The following is a 19,864-nucleotide window of genomic DNA, read 5'->3' as shown; positions in this document are numbered from 1 at the left end:
TTGCATCTGTGCACTTCTTATTTCGCAAACATGATCTTACGCATGTTACCTTTGTAAATTGGGCTTGACCAGATGACGTGCAATATCAGTAACTGAAAATTGGTTAAATTTTTCACATTCATATGTAAAAAGGAAAACTTTTTCAAACTATCTCTGATAAAATACCTCATCTGGATACAATTCGCTATGAAAGAGCATCTATTTGGAGATAGAATCATTGCAAAATACAAATTTTGCAGGTTACTGCCAATGATGGGCTTCCTCTGTTGTAAGCTTCATGAATCTTGAGACTGTAGAGAAAACATTTAAAAACTTGACAGTTTTAGGGTAATTTGTCTCCAGCAATTTAGTTGGAAACGTAGCCAACAAGAGAAAAAGTGTTTTCTGTATCTGTGTGATGAGCTAGTGGAAAATGCTGATGTTTTATAAGTCAAGGAAAAAGAAGTCATTGAAATTCTCTCCCACCAGCAGCACAAACGGTTTGATAACAATAACAGAAGAATCATCCCTGAAAAGACAACTTTGTTTCTCATTATATAATTTGTAAGTGAGCCATTAGTTAACCGGCTCAGCTTTAACACATTACATCGAAAGCTGCATCTGACGTATCAATAACCGCTAACTGATTGCCTTAGCATTAATGTAACAATGAAGTAGAACAAATTTGGGCTGGAATACAACAAACGGTAATAGAACATGTACCAGCTCAGTCCTCTGATACTATAGTGTACTGCCACTTATAAGACTTAAATGTGTATCAAGCAAGTAACATTGTAAATGATGATGATAATAATGAACTCTTAATAACAACAGGACCGGTTTATCTAAAAATAATAATGAATCATTAATATAATTTGGATGAAAAATTTGTTGTTTAACAGCAGCAAGACACGTGCTAATGGAAGTAAAGAATGTGTTAATGAAATTAATAAAACTTGACTTAATTTCTAGTACCAGTGTCTGACAGTCATTGCAAATAAAATAACTAAAAAAATTACTTGAAAAAATGACTTTCTGGGTAAAACTTTTATTACTTCATCGTTGCTGGGGTGTTGCCTTGCAGTTGGTAGAGTTAATATTTTGCACTTTTTTTATTTATTAGAGGATAAAGGGGTAGAGGCTGAATTTGTTGAAAGTTTAAAAATAAGCACCACCATACTCTACATGGAAGAAAGTTGCTATGAAATGCCTAAAAGAGTGGGGCACAAAAATTCATTGTTACCAGGGGCTTGTGAAGCATATCAAAAATATTTCATTTTCATTATTACTGCATTCAGTCATAAGTGCTACATTTAATAACATTTCACCACTGCTCCTCATTAACTGAATCCCGTCACAAACACCCGTAAAGTTAAAATAAGACTAATTTTTAGCCACATTTTTTGAGGGGTTTTTAATAAGATTATAAATTTTGTACCTGAATATACTCTCTTTTGCAGTTCTATAAGCCTGATGGTAATTCACATGGTGATTCCTTAAATAATATTCAATGTACAACAGTATGACTTGAATTTTATTTTATTTAGGTTGATAGCAAGTGTAATTGTCTAGTAGAAATAGTAAATCTCTTACTTTTCTTGTCCCTCTTGAAAAAATCATTTGGAAAATGACTCCCCACAAACTACAAGGAACTCATCATCATCAGACCACCACCTGACATGTGTCCACAAATGTTCCATAATCTTCCTTAACGGACATGAATGAAAGTTTACTTCAACCTTTATCATACCAACTATAAAGTCAAAATTAAAAGAAACAAACACAACATCTGACATACTCTTGCAATCTATAATATATGGTCATTTCCTAACTTTACAGACAAGCTGAGATTTTTGCCTGTTTGAAACTTCCCTTTGCTGGTCTTTTTCAGTACCACTTAGAAGACTATCAGGCTTAGGTGATCCATCATTTATGCCATTATATAAAGCATTAGTGGCACATATGTAACTGATGTATCTTACAGATTAATACATACTAAAAGAAAAACAACAAGATTTATTTTCCATATTTAACTTAGTACTTTTATAGATTACATATTTTAAAGATGATGACAGAGTATAATTATTCCCACAGGAAAAAGTGAGAGGTGAGTTATTGAGCAGTTTTTTCCTCTTGAGCTTCCAAAATTTCTTGCTCACCCAACAAACAAGATGTATTTGTAGCAGAATTACAGCAAACAAACCTAATAAGCACACACACAAAATTGTATCACTGTGATCATATTGGCTCAGCCATTTCTGATAGCAGCTGTTACATTCGCTGATGTCTCTTTCGAAATAATTCTGGAGAATAACAGGAGACAGCAACAGTCAAGGGACAGGTAGTGTGATGTCCATACATGGTTCTCCTACAAAACATGTCTAGCTTTTGAGTTACAAGTGGCTCGCACGTCAAGAAAATCACAGCTTTACCTATTCTACAGTTTGGTCTTTCTATGACGAAGTTGTGGACTAAGGTATGCTCGGGCTTGGTCTCCAAAGTGTTGAACATTGACATAAAGAAGGCTGTTTTCCATGGTTAGCACACTTCACTTACCCCTTGACAAAGCACCATATCCTTTACGTGTATGTTGGTCTATCCGCAAGTACGAGTACACTCAAATGATGATCACTGACACAGATCAACTTAGCAACTCCAAAGTTGTCACATTTTCTTGTCCGAGAGAATATCATCATTTCTTGTAAGTATAAACACGTTACAGAATGGAAATGCTTTGATAGTCACAGTACAAATGTTTATTTTAAACTTGTTTTACTTTTATAGAACATACTGCTTGATAAACAATGAACACATGAAGTTCATTAATTTAATCTTTTCTTCCATTAAAGCTTGTGAACATGCAAAAATGAGAATCATTCTTGCAGTGAGATGCTGAGTCATTTGCATAATTAAATGGATGAAAATAACTGTTTGCAGTCAAAGACATCACAGGTTTTTGCTTTATTAGGAATTACAGCTTTGAATTCAGCTACATGGCCAAACAGCATAAATATTTCTCAATTTTTTTGTACTGCCTCTTACACAAGAGTAAAGAAATGATGAAAATAATACTTTGGTCCCAAAAATAAACCACAACTCCGAAGAATAGCCACAAAAGCAGTGCTGTCTTTGGGTCTAGGGTAGGATCAATGATAGCACAACTAAGCCCAAACTTCTGAAGAAGCCATCAGCCCAACATGGTTCAGGCGAAGTCAGAACAGAATCTCTTAATTATGAAGCACCCTCAGAAAACTCAAATTGTTTCTGGACATAAACACAGTGTGTACTTAAAATTCTTAAAAATAAGGGAGCCTTAAGAAATTCCCATTCAACAGCCCATTCCTGGGACAGGTTATGACTTCCTTCATAGTTGCAATTAACATTTCCAGAACTGCCAGTGAATGGATCAAACAGCATGTTGTAACATGAGCCAGCATCTCATGAGAGATGGAGAGGTGCTTACTCTCAGGGATGGTGGTATCTGAGTGGTGGGTGAAAGCAGGCATTAGTGTAGACAATCAGCAATTTGTATATGTTGCAGTATCCATCCAAACACTGCCAAAAAGCAATTAAAACCAACACCTGAAAGTGACAGCTGAATTTCATGTACCGTATTTACTCGAATCTAAGCCGCACTCGAATCTAAGCCGCACCTGAAAAATGAGACTCAAAATCAAGGAAAAAAATTTTTCCCGAATTTAAGCCGCACCTCCAAATCGAAACGAAGTGGGTCCATTGTAATATAAGACACAATTTAGGTCAAATGAATGACGATACAGCTACAGTAGTTTGGTTCGAGTCTTAAGCTTAGCAGTTAAGCTTTACCAGGTAGCCATTGCTATGCGTCAGGCGCTCCGTCCGTATTTATATGGGTACCCTTCCTTTTTCACGTGCTTCGTCTGGTTTGAATAGATTGCTTATATTTCTTTGATCTGATAAGTGCTGTTCTCTTTGTTATAGGTGTTTACGTCATGCTAAGCTGAAAATGCATTACTGTACTGTGTCATGCACTGTTTGTCACATTCTCATGATGAGTGTTTACGGCCTGTCGCCGCTCGCGGCATGGCTTGCTTTTGTGCACGCTACCGCCACTTACAATTATATATATAAAAAAAAAAAAATAAAAAAAAAATGAGAGAGAGAGAGAGAGAGAGAGAGAGAGAGAGAGAGAGAGAGAGAGAGAGAGAGGAATCGTCTCATTAGCGAAACAATGGCAAGAGACTGCTATTTGTTGTTACTGCTGCTTTCTTTGATAATGATCAACAAGAACCAAATAATATACTGCGTATGACAGAAGTTCTGAACGAGAGTTAAGCCAAAATTTTTCTCCCTTTGAAAATCTTTGCAGACGCCTCTTTAGTACACATCATTCTGCACAGAAATTAGAGTCATTTTAGATTTAAAAATCTAGTCAATTGCCGTGCTTCATTTCTGACTGTATCACTATCAGGCATAAGAATAATACGAATATAAACAAGACATGATATGTATATTCTTTCGCATTTGCTGTTGTCTCACTCTAGTTTCGTAGTTCATTAGGCAGACAGGATTTAAATGAGATAGCAGCAAACACGAAACAATACATAGAAAATGTTTCTATTCGTATTATTTTTATGGTGAAGAGAATACTGCATGTGATTCACAGTTCATAAAAGTTCCTATTAGCAACCATCTCTTCTCACAGGAAGGAAAAAATTCGGAACGTAGAGTTGGCCTTTTTTAAATTTATTTACTGATGCAGAGGTTTTGGCACCAGTATTTATCTTTGGGCCTGCAAAGCATGCCTGTGTTGCACTACATATATTCGACGGCAGAAGTTACTTGCGTCAGCACCTACCAACATTTTTCAGAACTTCTGCTTACTTTGCACTCGATTCTAAGCCGCAGGCGGTTTTTTTGGATTACAAAAAAATCGGAAAAAAGTGCAGCTTAGATTCGAGTAAATACGGTACACTTCCAAAGGAATGCAGTAGATGACTGTGTGTTCACATTCATACACATTAAATCTACAATGGAAATCAATATAATGAGATTACAGTAACAATGCATACAAATGTCTGTCTAAAAACAAAAGTTAATTTACAACAAACTATACTTGGTGTGAACTGGCAACCAATAAATAGGACTTCAACTAATGAAATGAGATGAGCAAGCCTTACCTGTGAATCAAATAATGCACTAACTGGCTTATGATCACTAATTTTGAGTTCTGGATGACTTCTGTAAGCTAACTGTTTGATACCATCACCTTTCCACAGTATTCTATCACACCATGCTGGTGCTCTATTTTTTTCACTGTGAATAAAATTTACAATGTCAAAAATTAGGAAAACAATGCAAATGTGAACTGTAGCAACTTTATTATCAACTTTCCAGGTTATCTTCAGATTATAATTGAATACTGTAGAAAAGGTAACCCAAAGATACAAAGTAAGAACTATAATCAGATGTAAAATGATTGCCAAACAAATACCTTAAAAATTGGAAGAGATATACAAAGACAATATCTGAATAATCAAAATTGAAGATGGGAACACACTGTGGGATGATTACAGTTTTATTATGTAGTGCAACATATTGTCAACACTCAACCTTATTTTGCCTGCTACAAACACTTTTACATTAATCCAAAATTTAAATTCTGCACCTCAATGACATTTACATTCCTTCACCCAATTGTTGTAGTAATCATTATTGAAGTGCACTTAAAACATTATGAGCAGGAAGAACTGGCACAATTGTCACATTTTGCCATATTTATTTGGTAAGACGCTTAATTAAATACTCTAATGAACATAAAAACTTATATTTCAAATTATACACAAATTTAGTATGTTAAAAAGGAAATAACATTTTACAGTATTACCTTGAATCCCAGTTGTCTGATCCTGGGTCATATTTATAAGTTGGTCGGAAAGTGAGTGATCCTTCTTGGTAGCCTACAAAAACATTTTTGTTCTTGTGTTGTTGCCGTAGCTGGTCAAATTCAATAATGGTCTCTAAATTATTTTTATCAATACAATCCTTCACAATCTTCGGATCAAGATCTGTTATTCGGTAATTTAAATCTCCAAGCCAAAAAATTTGACTGCAAGTACAAAAAAAAAATCTGATATAGATTATACCTCATAAATATCCTAAAATGGCTCAGGTATTCTGATCCCAAACCATATTTTAATGTACAGGTAGTATCATTCAAAAGTTTTATTTGATCTGCTGTTTGTTGCTTAGATTTTTATAAGCACAAATAACCAAAAGATGAGAATTTGCACAATGTTTGGGAAATTGCTTGAATAACTTTTTACGTATACAGACTGACGCAGCGAGTGAAAACCTGTACAAACGCCAGGAATCAAACCCAGGTCTTCTGATTACTAGGCAGGTGTGTTAGCCACTAAGCAACCTTGGCACAGTGGTCCACACAACGCCACGGATTACCCTGGCAAGCCTCCCTCCTTGAGCTAAAGTTTCACAGCTGCCCCAGTCTACTTGAAATTCCCCCTCACACACAAACAGAATTGCTGAGGCTCTCCATGTTCTGAAGCAGCATCTCAGCATCAAACATAAATTGGAGATCCAGCCTGAAACCCAGGTGCAGGTACTTTAACAGAAGCCTAGTAAGTAGGAAGCCGGGTTCGATTCCTGGCCTTTGTATAGGTTTTCACTCACCATTTCAGTCTACATACATGAAATCGTATCTGTGTGAGACCAGTAAAGTCTCTGAAACTGGGTCATTTCATCTGTAAAAATAATTTTATCTTTCATTTATTATAATAAGTTACAGCTTTGGCATCTACATATCTGCTACATCAGTGAATTCCTTAATATCTAAAACAACAACCTCTCCCAGGTTTTCCTCTCCTCTACGCAACCCACAGATCTTGTCCACAACGAAATCTCCCAGACTGCCTATTCTTCACACCCTCTGTTAAGTACAGCTCCCACTTCTAAAGGAAACTTAGAATCACCAACTACTCCACAAACACTAATAAGGGGACCATCAGAAGAGTAAATAACGGATTTTGAGGCATCTTGGATATGTTTTAGAGGGACATGCCCTGAGTATGAAGCTATCCGCTTTTTCTAGCGACAGGCCTTGGTTTCCGAGAAAATTGATTTTGAAGCTCACTGTGCATTGCAACACACACAACGTTAGCCATTTTCCAACCAAGTGAGCGTGCGGCAGCAGTTAAGGTCGAAAGCTATCACACTGGAGGTATCATGTTCGGGTCATTTCCGTGTTTTTGCTTTTTCTAAAATCAGAATAATTTAATATTTTTCCATTTTATTTTACAGAATATCAACAAACAGTGTAATTGTGTGAAATTATTAAGAAGTTTAAATTGTGTAGGTTTGATCAAACAGAAAGCGGACTATCCGTGCGGACTTCTCATGCGACCTCTGTGTATTGGCCCAATCACCGCCTATTATTTGGCTACGGTGATACAATTTCATAATATGCAGAGTTCGCATGGACAGTCCTCAGCATTATGAATATGTATCACCATGGTCAAACAAATGGTGGTGACCTAGCTCCTGAACCAATAGTTTGCATTTGTCTTAAATGTCTGTCGTGCGTAACGCGTTGTTAATGCTGTGCATGTTCAGAGACTACAGTGAAATGGACGACCTAAGTGTGTCTACAGATGTGCAGCCAGAAGAAGATATATCAGAGGTAGAGGAGTTGAATTAACAATTCAGAGGCGAAATCACTAAAGCCATCAAATACATTGAAAAGTTGCTTCGTTATTTAAATCTTGTAATAAATACACCGCCCAGCACGATCTCTGCTAATTCAATTGCAATTGGCAATGAGATATGTATCGCAATACAAGACCTGTTGGCCGAGAGACGGATCATCGATGACGATGAATTAATAAACATCAACGAAGAAGACAAGGTACACGAATATGAGGCGGTAAGTTTCATTTTTGGGTGGATGTTCTCTTTCTTGTGGGGGAATCAACATATTATAAATCTGTTTATTTTGTAGTATATGGGAGTAGAGGGGGATGGCAATTTCGTTGCCAACGAATTCGCACATGAACCAGCAGATAATGTGCCTCCATCCTACAAAGAACGAGCAGCTGCTCTTGCAGTACCTCATCTGAAATGGAGCCTAAAGAGTTTGCAGTCCTTCAGTGTCTCTCATTTAAATAAAAAATCAATGCTATATCGATGGAAAGAGGATGTGAAACGAGGCGGAACTCATCATGATAAATGGAACACTATCAATCGTGAGACTTGTGAACGGTTTGTTGAAGCAAGACGATTTGGAACAGGTAAATCACATCAAAATATATGTCAAATACATTGTGAGAAAGAGACTGGCTTGTGAAAATAATATAATGGATGATGAACGTTAATGCTCTATTTTTATCGGTTACCTTTAATTTTGTGGCCAGCTTGGCTTGAATCAAATGATTTAAGCAAAAGCATAAAATCAGGCAAAGGAAGATTATGAAGTTTATCAGTTGCAAAAGAATGTGCAATGATGGAAGAAGTAATAGTAGGTGCGGAAGAATTCCGCACACATACGAAAATACGTGTTGGTAATTTTAACCTCTAGTACATAACCAACATCAATCAAACGGATAGTCAGTATCAATCAACTTACATTAGATCCCTAGTGGAGAAATGCACGAGAACCATTCTCATGCAGAGAAAAGATTTAAACAAGATAAGTTCACACTAACTGCGTCAGGGAACGTGATCCCATACGATTTTTTATGTAGGCAGCAACTATTGGGAAAATTTGGCCCTAATATACAGAAAAGAGTGGATGAATTAACCCTCAAATTTAATAACTTAATTGTGTCCTACACGAAATGGGGGACATGAAACTGGTGTATGAAGACTTTTTAAGATCTTTGATTCTTCCATACGTGGGACAGGAAAAGTTTCTATACATCATCATTGATACATGGGGAGGGCAGACTGATCTGACCATATATGATCACATCTTCGTGGATGAGAGGAGAAAAAAAAAAGCGTGCACTTGCACCATAAAAGTTATCCCACCAAAGTTTACTCCACTTTGCCTGCCATGTGACATTTTTACCGACAGGTTAAAATTTTCACGAAGAAAATTCAGAATGCTCCCGATTAGTTTGAAGACCACCAGAGCAATCGCGTCCAGCGACGATTCCATAAAACTACTCATTAATTTTGCATCAATTTAGGGCACCTGGTTTTTCGAATATGAAATGGATGAAACAAACTTTTTTGAATGTAAATGAACAATGTTTTCCTGTATTACTCTTAAAAACCCCGCGCGCCCGCAAGACAGTAGCTATTATTAAATGTGCTAGGTGCTGTAAAACATTGTGTCTGTTACTTTTATGACAAATATCATCCGGAATTTTGTTGTGGCATAGCAAGCAATGCAGGCGATAGCGAGTACGATTTTGTAATAATGATGTGAATATTAAATTAATACAGCAAAATTGGATATCTCTTAATAATTTCGTTGTGCCCAACAAGGATGTGCAAAGTTTGTATAAAATACAAAGTACGAATTGAAACGATGTTGGGATTGCTTTACATCTACCACAGTGCTTTCAAAACTCTGCAGGACTACAAATTTTTAGAGTTGTAGGTACAGAGTATCACAAATAAAACTGATACGCCTCATGTACTGGTTAATTATCTCTTGTCAAAGTGCTTGTGAAGTGGCGACAGTCTCAAAAAATTGGTTACACTGCATTTTATCAGAAAGTTGCGTGCACTATGTGTTTGTGCATCAGTTGTTGAGAAAAGCTCGTATTGTTAATTTCTTACAGAAATGGGACAGCGCTCAAATGGTTTAAATCATGTGCATTAACTGGAAGAGGGCAGAAAGTTTAAATAAGTAGTTCACATAATATGCAAAAAACTGGTGATTTCTCAAACTGGGGAACAATCAAGAATGTGGTGCCACAAGGTTCGGTCTTGGGTCCTCTGCTGTTCTTAATATATATTAATGACTTGCCATTCTATATTCAAGAAGATGCAAAGCTGGTACTTTTTGTTGATGATACAAGTATAGCTATTCCACCCAACGGACAAGAATTAACTGATGAAATTCTAGATAATGTTTTTCAGAAAATCATTAGTGGTTATCTGCAAATGGGCTCTCATTAAACTTTGACAAAACACAGTATATACAGTTCCACACAGTAAATGGAATGACACCATCAAATACAGACTTCGATCAGAAATCGGTAGCTAAGGTAGAATATTCAAAATTTCAAGGTATGCATTGACGAGGGGTTGAAATGGAAAAAACACACTGAAGATTTGCTGAAACGTTTGAGTTCAGCTAGTTATGCTATTAGGGTCATTGCAAATTTTTGCGATATACATCTCAGTAAATTAGCATACATCTATTTTCATTTTCTGCTTTTGTATGGCATCATGTTCTGGGGTAACTCATCATTGAGTAAAAGAGTGTTCATTGCACAAAAGCGTGTAATCAGAATAATTGCTGGAACTCATCGAAGATCATCCTGCAGACACTTATTTAAAGAGCAAGGGATCTTCACTGTAGCCTCACAATATATATATATATATATATATATATATATATATATATATATATACTTATGAAATTTGTTATTAACAATCCGAACGAACTCAAAAGTAATAGCAGTGTACATGGCTACAACACTAGGAGAAAGGGTGATCTTCACTACTCAAGGTTAAATCTAACTTTGGCTCAGAAGGGGTAAATTATGCTGCCACAAAAGTCTTTGGTCACTTACCTAAGAGCATGTAATGGATCTGGGAGATATGTTATTTTCTACCGGATTTGTCGATACCAAATTGTAAATGTTTTCTTATATTTTTGTCAGAATTTTTTTATTGTAATTTGCCTTATCTTATGTTAATTTACTTATATTTTTGAGAGTGACAGCATATTGATTACTATTAGTAAATGTGACGAAGAATATCAAAGAGACTGGTTACAAGTGGAAGCTTGTGTGTTGTGTAAACTGTCTTTGACGCTGGAGTCGTCTTTGACTGTAGTCAGTCGGCAGTTAACTCTTGGTGTGTATTGACGGTAGAACAACGTGCAGGTTGCCGTCATAAATAATTTGCTAGTGAACAGAGAAAAAAAATGAATTATGTTACTATTTTTTTATATGAACTTTAAGAAGGAACCACATTCGAAGAAATGGTATTTGAAGCACCAAATATGAGGCAAACGCATTGAACCAGGTCATTTCTGCAGCCGACAAAGGTGCATTGTGGAATCATACTTCCACTAGACAACTGAAGCCAAGACCAATATTACCTTGTAAACATCTAACGGAAAAGGTACTGTCACGAAATATGCCAAATTTAAGTAAATAAAAAGTAGTGAGCATATTTCAAGCATCAAAAGTCTGATAGCCATATAGCATTTAAAAGTAAATGAAGAGAATTTCTGGATGGCAACTCCTACTCATTAGATGAATTTTTGGATGTAGTAAGTGGGTAATTTCCCCAACTCCCACAAAAAAAATTAAAAATATTAAGTGTCATAATATTTTGTGCAATGTAATATCTTGTATAGACACCTTTTATTAACCTGACACGTTCCACATCATTACGAAGTGTCGTATTCATGATCCATGGAATGAGTACTAATAAAAAAAGGGGGCAATTTGCATTAGAACAGAGATTTTTTTATTGTATAGAGTTACATAAAGGCATGCTCAATCGATGAATGTAAAGAAATGTTTCAAGCGAAGTATCTTGGTAGGAAACTCCCCATGATCAGCAAATTCAAGATCTGTACATGAAATGGTGGTCTATAGGAACCATTCAGAACGTGCAGAGTAACATGTGCCTACAGTGACGACCCCTGAAACTATAGGCAGACTTCGCATGGACATTACGAGAAGTCTCCCCCAAGCAAGTAAGGAAGTTATTGCAGAAGGTTGGTGTAGCTCATACATCATTTCATTATGTACTAAAAGAAATGAAATTAAAGCCTGTGGTGTATGGTGCGAAAGTTGAAATTTGAGGATCAGGAAAAAAGAGTTGATTATTGTAACTGGCAATTACTTGAACCCCCTTGCTTACTTCATGTAAGATGAGGCCTTGTTTCATTTATCAGGTTATGTAAACTCCCATAATTACAGATCCTGATCCAGGACAAACCCACATATTCTGCATGAAGAACCTCTCCACTCAGAAAAGATGTGTTTGGTGTGCATGGTCTGGCATGTGCACTACTGGCCCCATATTTTTCAATTACACCTTAAAAAGTGCCAGAGATCTTAGACTCTTTCTATGCACAATTAATAGATGTAGAGAAGCCGATCGAGCAACCACTCACATATCCAACCAAAGTATGGTACAAATCATCAACGTGTTCACTGAAGACAGACCTATCAGTAGAAGTCTCCGACCTCTAAGGTCACCAGACTTAACATCGTGTGAAATTAAGAACTTCACGCCTGCAGAATTACAATGTGTTGCTGATAATGTCATCGCACCAAGTCAGCAATGCCAGAATGGTCATAGTCAGCATCTCTTATAAACAGGTGACTACATGAAACTTCCTGGCTGATTAAAACTGTATGCCAAACAGACTTGAACTCTGGACCTCTGCCTTTCATGGGTCGTGAGTTGTGTTTGGGTAGACCAGTTGGTAGACCACTTGCCTGTGAAAGGCAAAGGTCCTGAGTTCGAGTCATGGTCCGACACACAGTGTTAACCTGCCACGAAGTTTCATATCAACACACACTCCACTGCACAGTGGAGATTTCATTCTGGAAACATCCCCCAGGCTGTGGCTAAGCCACGTCTCCGCAATATCCTTTCTGCCAGGGGTGTTAGTTCTGCAAGGTATGCAGAAGAGCTTCTGTGAAGCTTGGAAGGTAGGAGACGAGGTAATGGTGGAATTAAAGCTGTAAGGACAGATTGTGAGTCGTACTTGGGTAGCTCAGATGGTAGAGCACTTGCTCGCGAAAGGCAAAGGTCCTGAGTTTGAGTCTCAGTATGTCATACAGTTTTAATCTGCCAGGAAGTTTCATATCAGTGTGCACAATGCTGCAGAGTGAAAATTTCATTCTAGATGACTACATGTGTTTTTAATGTCACTATTATCTGTTCTTTACTAGTTAGTTCATTGTTACTTGAATCTTGGGCATGAGGCGTACTAGTTTTATACGAGACACCCTGTCTTTTCCTATTAGAAATACATTCAAGGGCAGCAATTCTTTTTGTAATTAAAGATTTTTTTTTGACAAAATGTACTTTTAGGCATTGTGTTATTACATTCCTTCTGAAGGTGTCACACCTGAAGACACCCAAGAGGATTGTAGTTTCTAAGTACTGTTTATGTAAAGAAATTTATATTTTGAAGTATTGTGTTAAAAATACACTCCTGGAAATGGAAAAAAGAACACATTGACACCGGTGCGTCAGACCCACCATACTTGCTCCGGACACTGCGAGAGGGCTGTACAAGCAATGATCACACGCACGGCACAGCGGACACACCAGGAACCGCGGTGTTGGCCGTCGAATGGCGCTAGCTGCGCAGCATTTGTGCACCGCCGCCGTCAGTGTCAGCCAGTTTGCCGTGGCATACGGAGCTGCATCGCAGTCTTTAACACTGGTAGCATGCCGCGACAGCGTGGACGTGAACCGTATGTGCAGTTGACGGACTTTGAGCGAGGGCGTATAGTGGGCATGCGGGAGGCCAGGTGGACGTACCGCCGAATTGCTCAACACGTGGGGCGTGAGGTCTCCACAGTACATCTATGTTGTCGCCAGTGGTCGGCGGAAGGTGCACATGCCCGTCGACCTGGGACCGGACCGCAGCGACGCACGGATGCACGCCAAGACCGTAGGATCCTACGCAGTGCCGTAGGGGACCGCACCGCCACTTCCCAGCAAATTAGGGACACTGTTGCTCCTGGGGTATCGGCGAGGACCATTCACAACCGTCTCCATGAAGCTGGGCTACGTTCCCGCACACCGTTAGGCCGTCTTCCGCTCACGCCCCAACATCGTGCAGCCCGCCTCCAGTGGTGTCGCGACAGGCGTGAATGGAGGGATGAATGGAGACGTGTCGTCTTCAGCGATGAGAGTCGCTTCTGCCTTGGTGCCAATGATGGTCGTATGCGTGTTTGGCGCCGTGCAGGTGAGCGCCACAATCAGGACTGCATACGACCGAGGCACACAGGGCCAACACCCGGCATCATGGTGTGGGGAGCGATCTCCTACACTGGCCGTACACCACTGGTGATCGTCGAGGGGACACTGAATAGTGCACGGTACATCCAAACCGTCATCGAACCCATCGTTCTACCATTCCTAGACCGGCAAGGGAACTTGCTGTTCCAACAGGACAATGCACGTCCGCATGTATCCCGTGCCACCCAACGTGCTCTAGAAGGTGTAAGTCAACTACCCTGGCCAGCAAGATCTCCGAATCTGTCCCCCATTGAGCATGTTTGGGACTGGATGAAGCGTCGTCTCACGCGGTCTGCACGTCCAGCACGAACGCTGGTCCAACTGAGGCGCCAGGTGGAAATGGCATGGCAAGCCGTTCCACAGGACTACATCCAGCATCTCTACGATCGTCTCCATGGGAGAATAGCAGCCTGCATTGCTGCGAAAGGTGGATATACACTGTACTAGTGCCGACATTGTGCATGCTCTGTTGCCTGTGTCTATGTGCCTGTGGTTCTGTCAGTGTGATCATGTGATGTATCTGACCCCAGGAATGTGTCAATAAAGTTTCCCCTTCCTGGGACAATGAATTCACGGTGTTCTTATTTCAATTTCCAGGAGTGTACATGCATAAAAAGGGGACAAGAATTGAATTAGTGTTGACGTTCACAAGAATAGTATTGCATGAAACAGATAGAGAGTACAGCTACATAATAAATCTGTTTGTACTGTGATTGCCTCGTGCATCATGCTGGCACATTTAGCACGCATCATTTCCAACTGCTTGGGCATGGACTTCATCAAACTAAATGGTACAGCAAGGGGTTAACAATCCCTGGGCGCTGTTAACTTTAAGTGTGAGCGACCTGCCCCTGGAGAAGAAAACAACAGTTCCAAAATCTGGGTTAAATTGTTCTACACTTGGAAATCAAAAAGCAGTACTTATAGTTTCATACCCTGAGGGTAATAACTGGCTAAGCTTTCCGTCTCGCTATAATTTTATAGTTTTTCAAGTAAATTTTCCTTTTGATACAGACAAAACAGTTCGCACTACAGTGCCAACCATAGCTAAAACAGGTGCCAAAGATAAAATTATGTGAATACTGAGCATAAAACGAACAGAGCCGCTTGAGAAGCTGCAAATCCATAATGATTATGAACCACTACATAATTGTGGATGCACAGTTTTTGGTTGTATTTTATTTATATTCCATATTTCATCTTTGATATGTAAGTTTTACTATTTTACCAACTGTTACCTTTCATATGTCGAATTGAAACTCCCTAATACAGGCCAAAGTCTTACACTTTTATCATGTAACAATATTATGAAAAGGAAAGTTGTTACTCATCATATAGTGGAGATGCTTAATGGCAGATAGGCACAACAAAAGCTATCAGCCGGCCAATAAGACCTTCGTAAAAAACACACACACACACACACACACACACACACACACACACACACACACACACAGTCTCAGTGGCTTCAGTTGGTTGCGACTGCAATCACGTGTATGAGGTTTGTGTGTGTGTGTGTGTGTGTGTGTGTGTGTGTGTGTGTGTGTGGTGTCCGTTTTTGACAAATGCCTTACTGGCCAAAAAGTTTATTTGTGACCGTCTTTTTGATTGCCTATCTGTGACTCAACATCTCCACTACATGGAAAGTAATAACTTTTCTATTCGTAATATTGTTACATCCCATCCTGGATTTTCCATGTCATAAGGTAAACAGACACACTTAACATTCAAAGCAGTTATTGATACACCTAGGCAATTACTGCTAGACTCCCTGCCAAAATGTACGCGGAAGAATTATGTCCTAGATGCCAACTCACGAAATCCTGGAAGGTTTAAAGTTATTGTTGAGTATGACACCCACATCACATACATATTCTTGTAACAAAAGATTAAGGACAATGAGCCAGTCTAACCTCAATGCCACGACCATTAATAGTATGTTTAAAAAAGGTTTAATGAACAAAATTATATTACAAAATCGGTAGTCAATGGTCTCTCTGACCATGGTTGCAGTTCACTTCGCTAAATGTTAATACTGAACAACATAAAATATTACTAAATATGAACTGCGGATTATTTCAGGATTTCGCTTATTTTGATCCTACAAGTGGTTCTCAGTAATTAACTTTCCAACACAGGTGGATAAAGACAGCTAGACCCTAATTCATATGGCTTTCTCTGATGAAGCTCAACATGTGTCAATAACTGTATACCCATATGAATACAAATGCCTGCTTGTGTCTGTGTATGTGCGGAAGGATGTGTGCGCGCGCGCGTGTGCGCGAGCGAGTATACCTGTCCTTTTTACCCCCCTAAGGTAAGTCTTTCTGCTCCCGGGATTGGAATGACTCCTTACCCTCTCCCTTAAAACCCACATCCTTTCGTCTTTCCCTCTCCTTTCCTCTTTCCTGATGAAGCAACCGTTGGTTGCTAAAGCTTGAATTTTGTGTGTATGTTTGTGTCTGTTTGTGTGTCTATCAACCTGCCAGCGCTTTCGTTTGGTAAGTTACATCATCTTTGTTTTTAGATATATAACTGTATACCCAGTAACAAATGCTCTCTTTGTATGACACACAGCTGGTTAGGATAAAGTAAGATAGTGCTTAGAATAGTTAATGACTCCAGAACAACAAACGTTTTTAAGAACAGTTTACATGAGATGCCTGGAACGAAATTTATAATGAACCAATTTAATCCATTCCATGATAAATTCATATCATTATTTGAAAATAGCTTTCTGCATAAGCTAATCAGAAAGGATATCAAACAGTCTTGTAAAAAGAACCATCTGTCACTAGAGAGATTAAAGTATCTTGTGAAAGGAAAAGGGACATGTATCTCTTGACAAGGAAAAATAGAGATCTTGCAGTAGCTGCACACTGCAAGAACTATCCAAAATTATGGAGAAAGTTACTAAAATCAAGGAACGTGCACATTATGTCAGAAATAAGCAATTCTGAAAACAGACTTATAGCTACAGAAATTTAGTGAAATGAGAGAGAGCACAACTACCCACAGTACAGTATACCATCACTATTGATTTAAATGGAATGAAATTAAGAAAATTCTGCATTTACGAACGTTATATATTCTCTCAAAAATAAAAGCTCATTTTTATTTGATGGTGTTTCAAATAGAGTACTGAAGATTTGCTCCCCTACCCCTATAGTAAGTCTTGTCTTATTTGAAATATAATGCATCACTATTATTATATATATATATCCCAATATAAGAAAGGTGATAAATATCAGCGGTGGCTGCTGAGGCATTCCGCTGGTGTGTGTGTGTGTGTGTGTGTGTGTGTGTGTGTGTGTGTGCGCGCGCGCGCGCTGGGGGGGTGGGGGTGGAGGGGGGAAGAAGAAGAAGGAGAAGAAGAAGGTTAGTCTGGTACCATTGAATGTAATTCTGTCAATAATGCATATATTTAAATATTTAATAAGATATTATATCAAACAAAATGTACAAGGAAATAGAAATAAACACTTATTACAATAGTGCCCTTCTTATGTAGAATAAGACTTTGATATGTTGCTGGAGAACATGATAGCAAGCATTTGTATAAAACACACACACACACACACACACACACACACACACACACACACACACACACAGAGAGAGAGAGAGAGAGAGAGAGAGAGAGAGAGAGAGAGAGAGAGAGCGCATGTCTGCATGAGAATGACAACAACAACACAATTCTTCAGGCTCACAGAGTAAGTGCAATCACTTTTACGTGCCAGTCTTAGGTAGGAGGTGTTAGGATGTACAGTTGCTTACGATACCACTGGAGATTAGGCCTGAACTATCGCCTTAATGACACTGTCAACGTCAGCTAACAATTGCACTTTAGCCATTACTGAATGATTTGTGCGCTCTACTTTGCTTTGAGTTATGCTTGTTGGTATTTCCTTTTCTTATTTTGAAATGAATGCAGAGAGCAATCTTGTTCTGTCACAGGGTTCAAATACAACTCTCACAACACCAGAAGGAATCTGCGATCGATATGTCCATTATTACGTCTGTTCTGCCTTCCCAGGATCACAGAACACGGACGTAGAATGCCAGCCCTGTGAGAGGGAGGCATGTCTTATCCCCACACTCCGCTCGTCTCCCCTCAACTGCCAGAACTCCTCATTTATTTTATGTTCGTGGCCGACTGCTAGAAAAGTGTACTCACCAAAGCAGTAACTCCATGACTTTGGGAAGACAGTTTCAAAATAATTAGTAGGAATGGTATTGGAAATCCATTCGTCGCTCCTTCTTGTTGGCAAATAAATCTGTCCCTCTCAAATTGAAATCCAAGTTTACACATGAATGACTTTTCACAGGATAGCATCCCTAAGGCACTCAGTCATTCTTCTTTCATGGTGTTTTGTAGGAAAGTTTATTCAGCTTCTAATGTCAAGACAGTCGTCTTGATCAGCAGTTTCTAAACTTTGACAGTCTCACCGAATGTGTCACAAAGTTTCTGACACAGTTCCGTTTCTTTCGCTGATTCTAGAGTGAAAGAAACTGAACTGCGCCATAAACAGTTCTCAATTCAGGCCTAGCATAGAAGACTTGAAGCTCACCCTTCAACTTTCTTTTTTCCAGAAATGTATGTGTGTCTAATTTCAGGGCATTCGTCTGCAAAATTTGTAATGTATTTGTCAAACTGATTTACATCAAATAAGCTAGCTATAATTAGGTGTCCAGTGAACTGAAAACGTAATTTTATTTCAGAAAGGGTGGCATCGCACACTTCCAAAGCATCTCTTTTTTTTATGCCCATCAAGAATCCGTGGTTTCTTGGCTGGTATCAATTTGTCATTTTCGAACTAATATTGTTAAGGATGGAGTCAATCTCTGATGTTCTGCATTACCGCTTCAAAGTTCTGGATGTTTTGTTTTGCTTTGGTCAGTTCAGTTGTTTTCTTCTGAGGCTGATTAAAAAGTATGTCTGCATGAGGCATTATCGTACAGCAAAATGATAGCCAGAAAATGAATTTGTTATCTTGCAGTCTTGGTTTGCATGAACCAGCTTTTTCAATAGTAGAAGATAGTTTTATGCTCTTACTTGTTTCAATGACTTCCGTAACAGTAATAAAATTTTTCCTGTTTTCAAAAATATTTTGTGACACACACACACACACACACACACACACACACACACACACACACACGGGCCAAGCTTTTTTGAATACTGCTATGCGACACTTTTGATCTACGTGTCGAGTTAGAAAAGAAAGAAGAAATACCTAAATACCTGAAAGATGTGCAAAAGGGTTGTGGGCTTTGTGATTGACAGAGGCTGCCGTAGACATATTAAGGTTGAAATGATACACATTTGGGTATTTGTTTTTAATTAATTTCTGAATCCCATTTGACTTGCCACTCATAATGTTTACACCGCCTTAACTCTCAGCTGTAAGTTTTGATTGGTCATCACCAACTAATTGTTAAATTTCTTTCAGAATACTCTCAGTTATAGTAAGAGCATTCTGACTTCCTGAATTTAAAAAGTTCAAAAATCTTTCAACAGGTTTTTCCTCAAAAACATAACACAAAACAACAACCAATTGAAATTCGCAAGACACATCTGTGGTTTCATCCGCGATTATTGCAACATAATCGGCATGTTTTATTTCTTTATGATCTTCATCTTGGTACACTTTTAACACGCATTCTGAACAGTCTTAGAAATATCTCGAGATGAACTTTAAGGCCTTTATCC

At 38.5% G+C, this 19,864-nt stretch overlaps 1 protein-coding gene across 3 annotated transcripts in view; it reads right to left on the bottom strand.

Moving 5' to 3' along the window:
* The window catches only part of LOC126199634 (inositol polyphosphate 5-phosphatase OCRL), a 108,422-nt gene that overhangs the window by 56,945 nt on the left and 31,613 nt on the right, over positions 1 to 19,864 (bottom strand). For all 3 annotated transcript variants that reach the window (XM_049936563.1, XM_049936571.1, XM_049936578.1), the window contains 2 exons: positions 5,846 to 6,067; positions 5,139 to 5,274 (listed from right to left, as the gene is read on the bottom strand). In XM_049936563.1, coding sequence (XP_049792520.1) covers positions 5,139 to 5,274; positions 5,846 to 6,067 — 358 coding nt within the window. The remainder of the gene's footprint in view (positions 1 to 5,138; positions 5,275 to 5,845; positions 6,068 to 19,864) is intronic.

Source organism: Schistocerca nitens, chromosome 1, assembly GCF_023898315.1.
Source record: "Schistocerca nitens isolate TAMUIC-IGC-003100 chromosome 1, iqSchNite1.1, whole genome shotgun sequence".
Taxonomy (NCBI): Eukaryota; Metazoa; Arthropoda; class Insecta; order Orthoptera; family Acrididae; genus Schistocerca; species Schistocerca nitens.
This window is presented reverse-complemented; position numbering and strand designations above follow the sequence as displayed.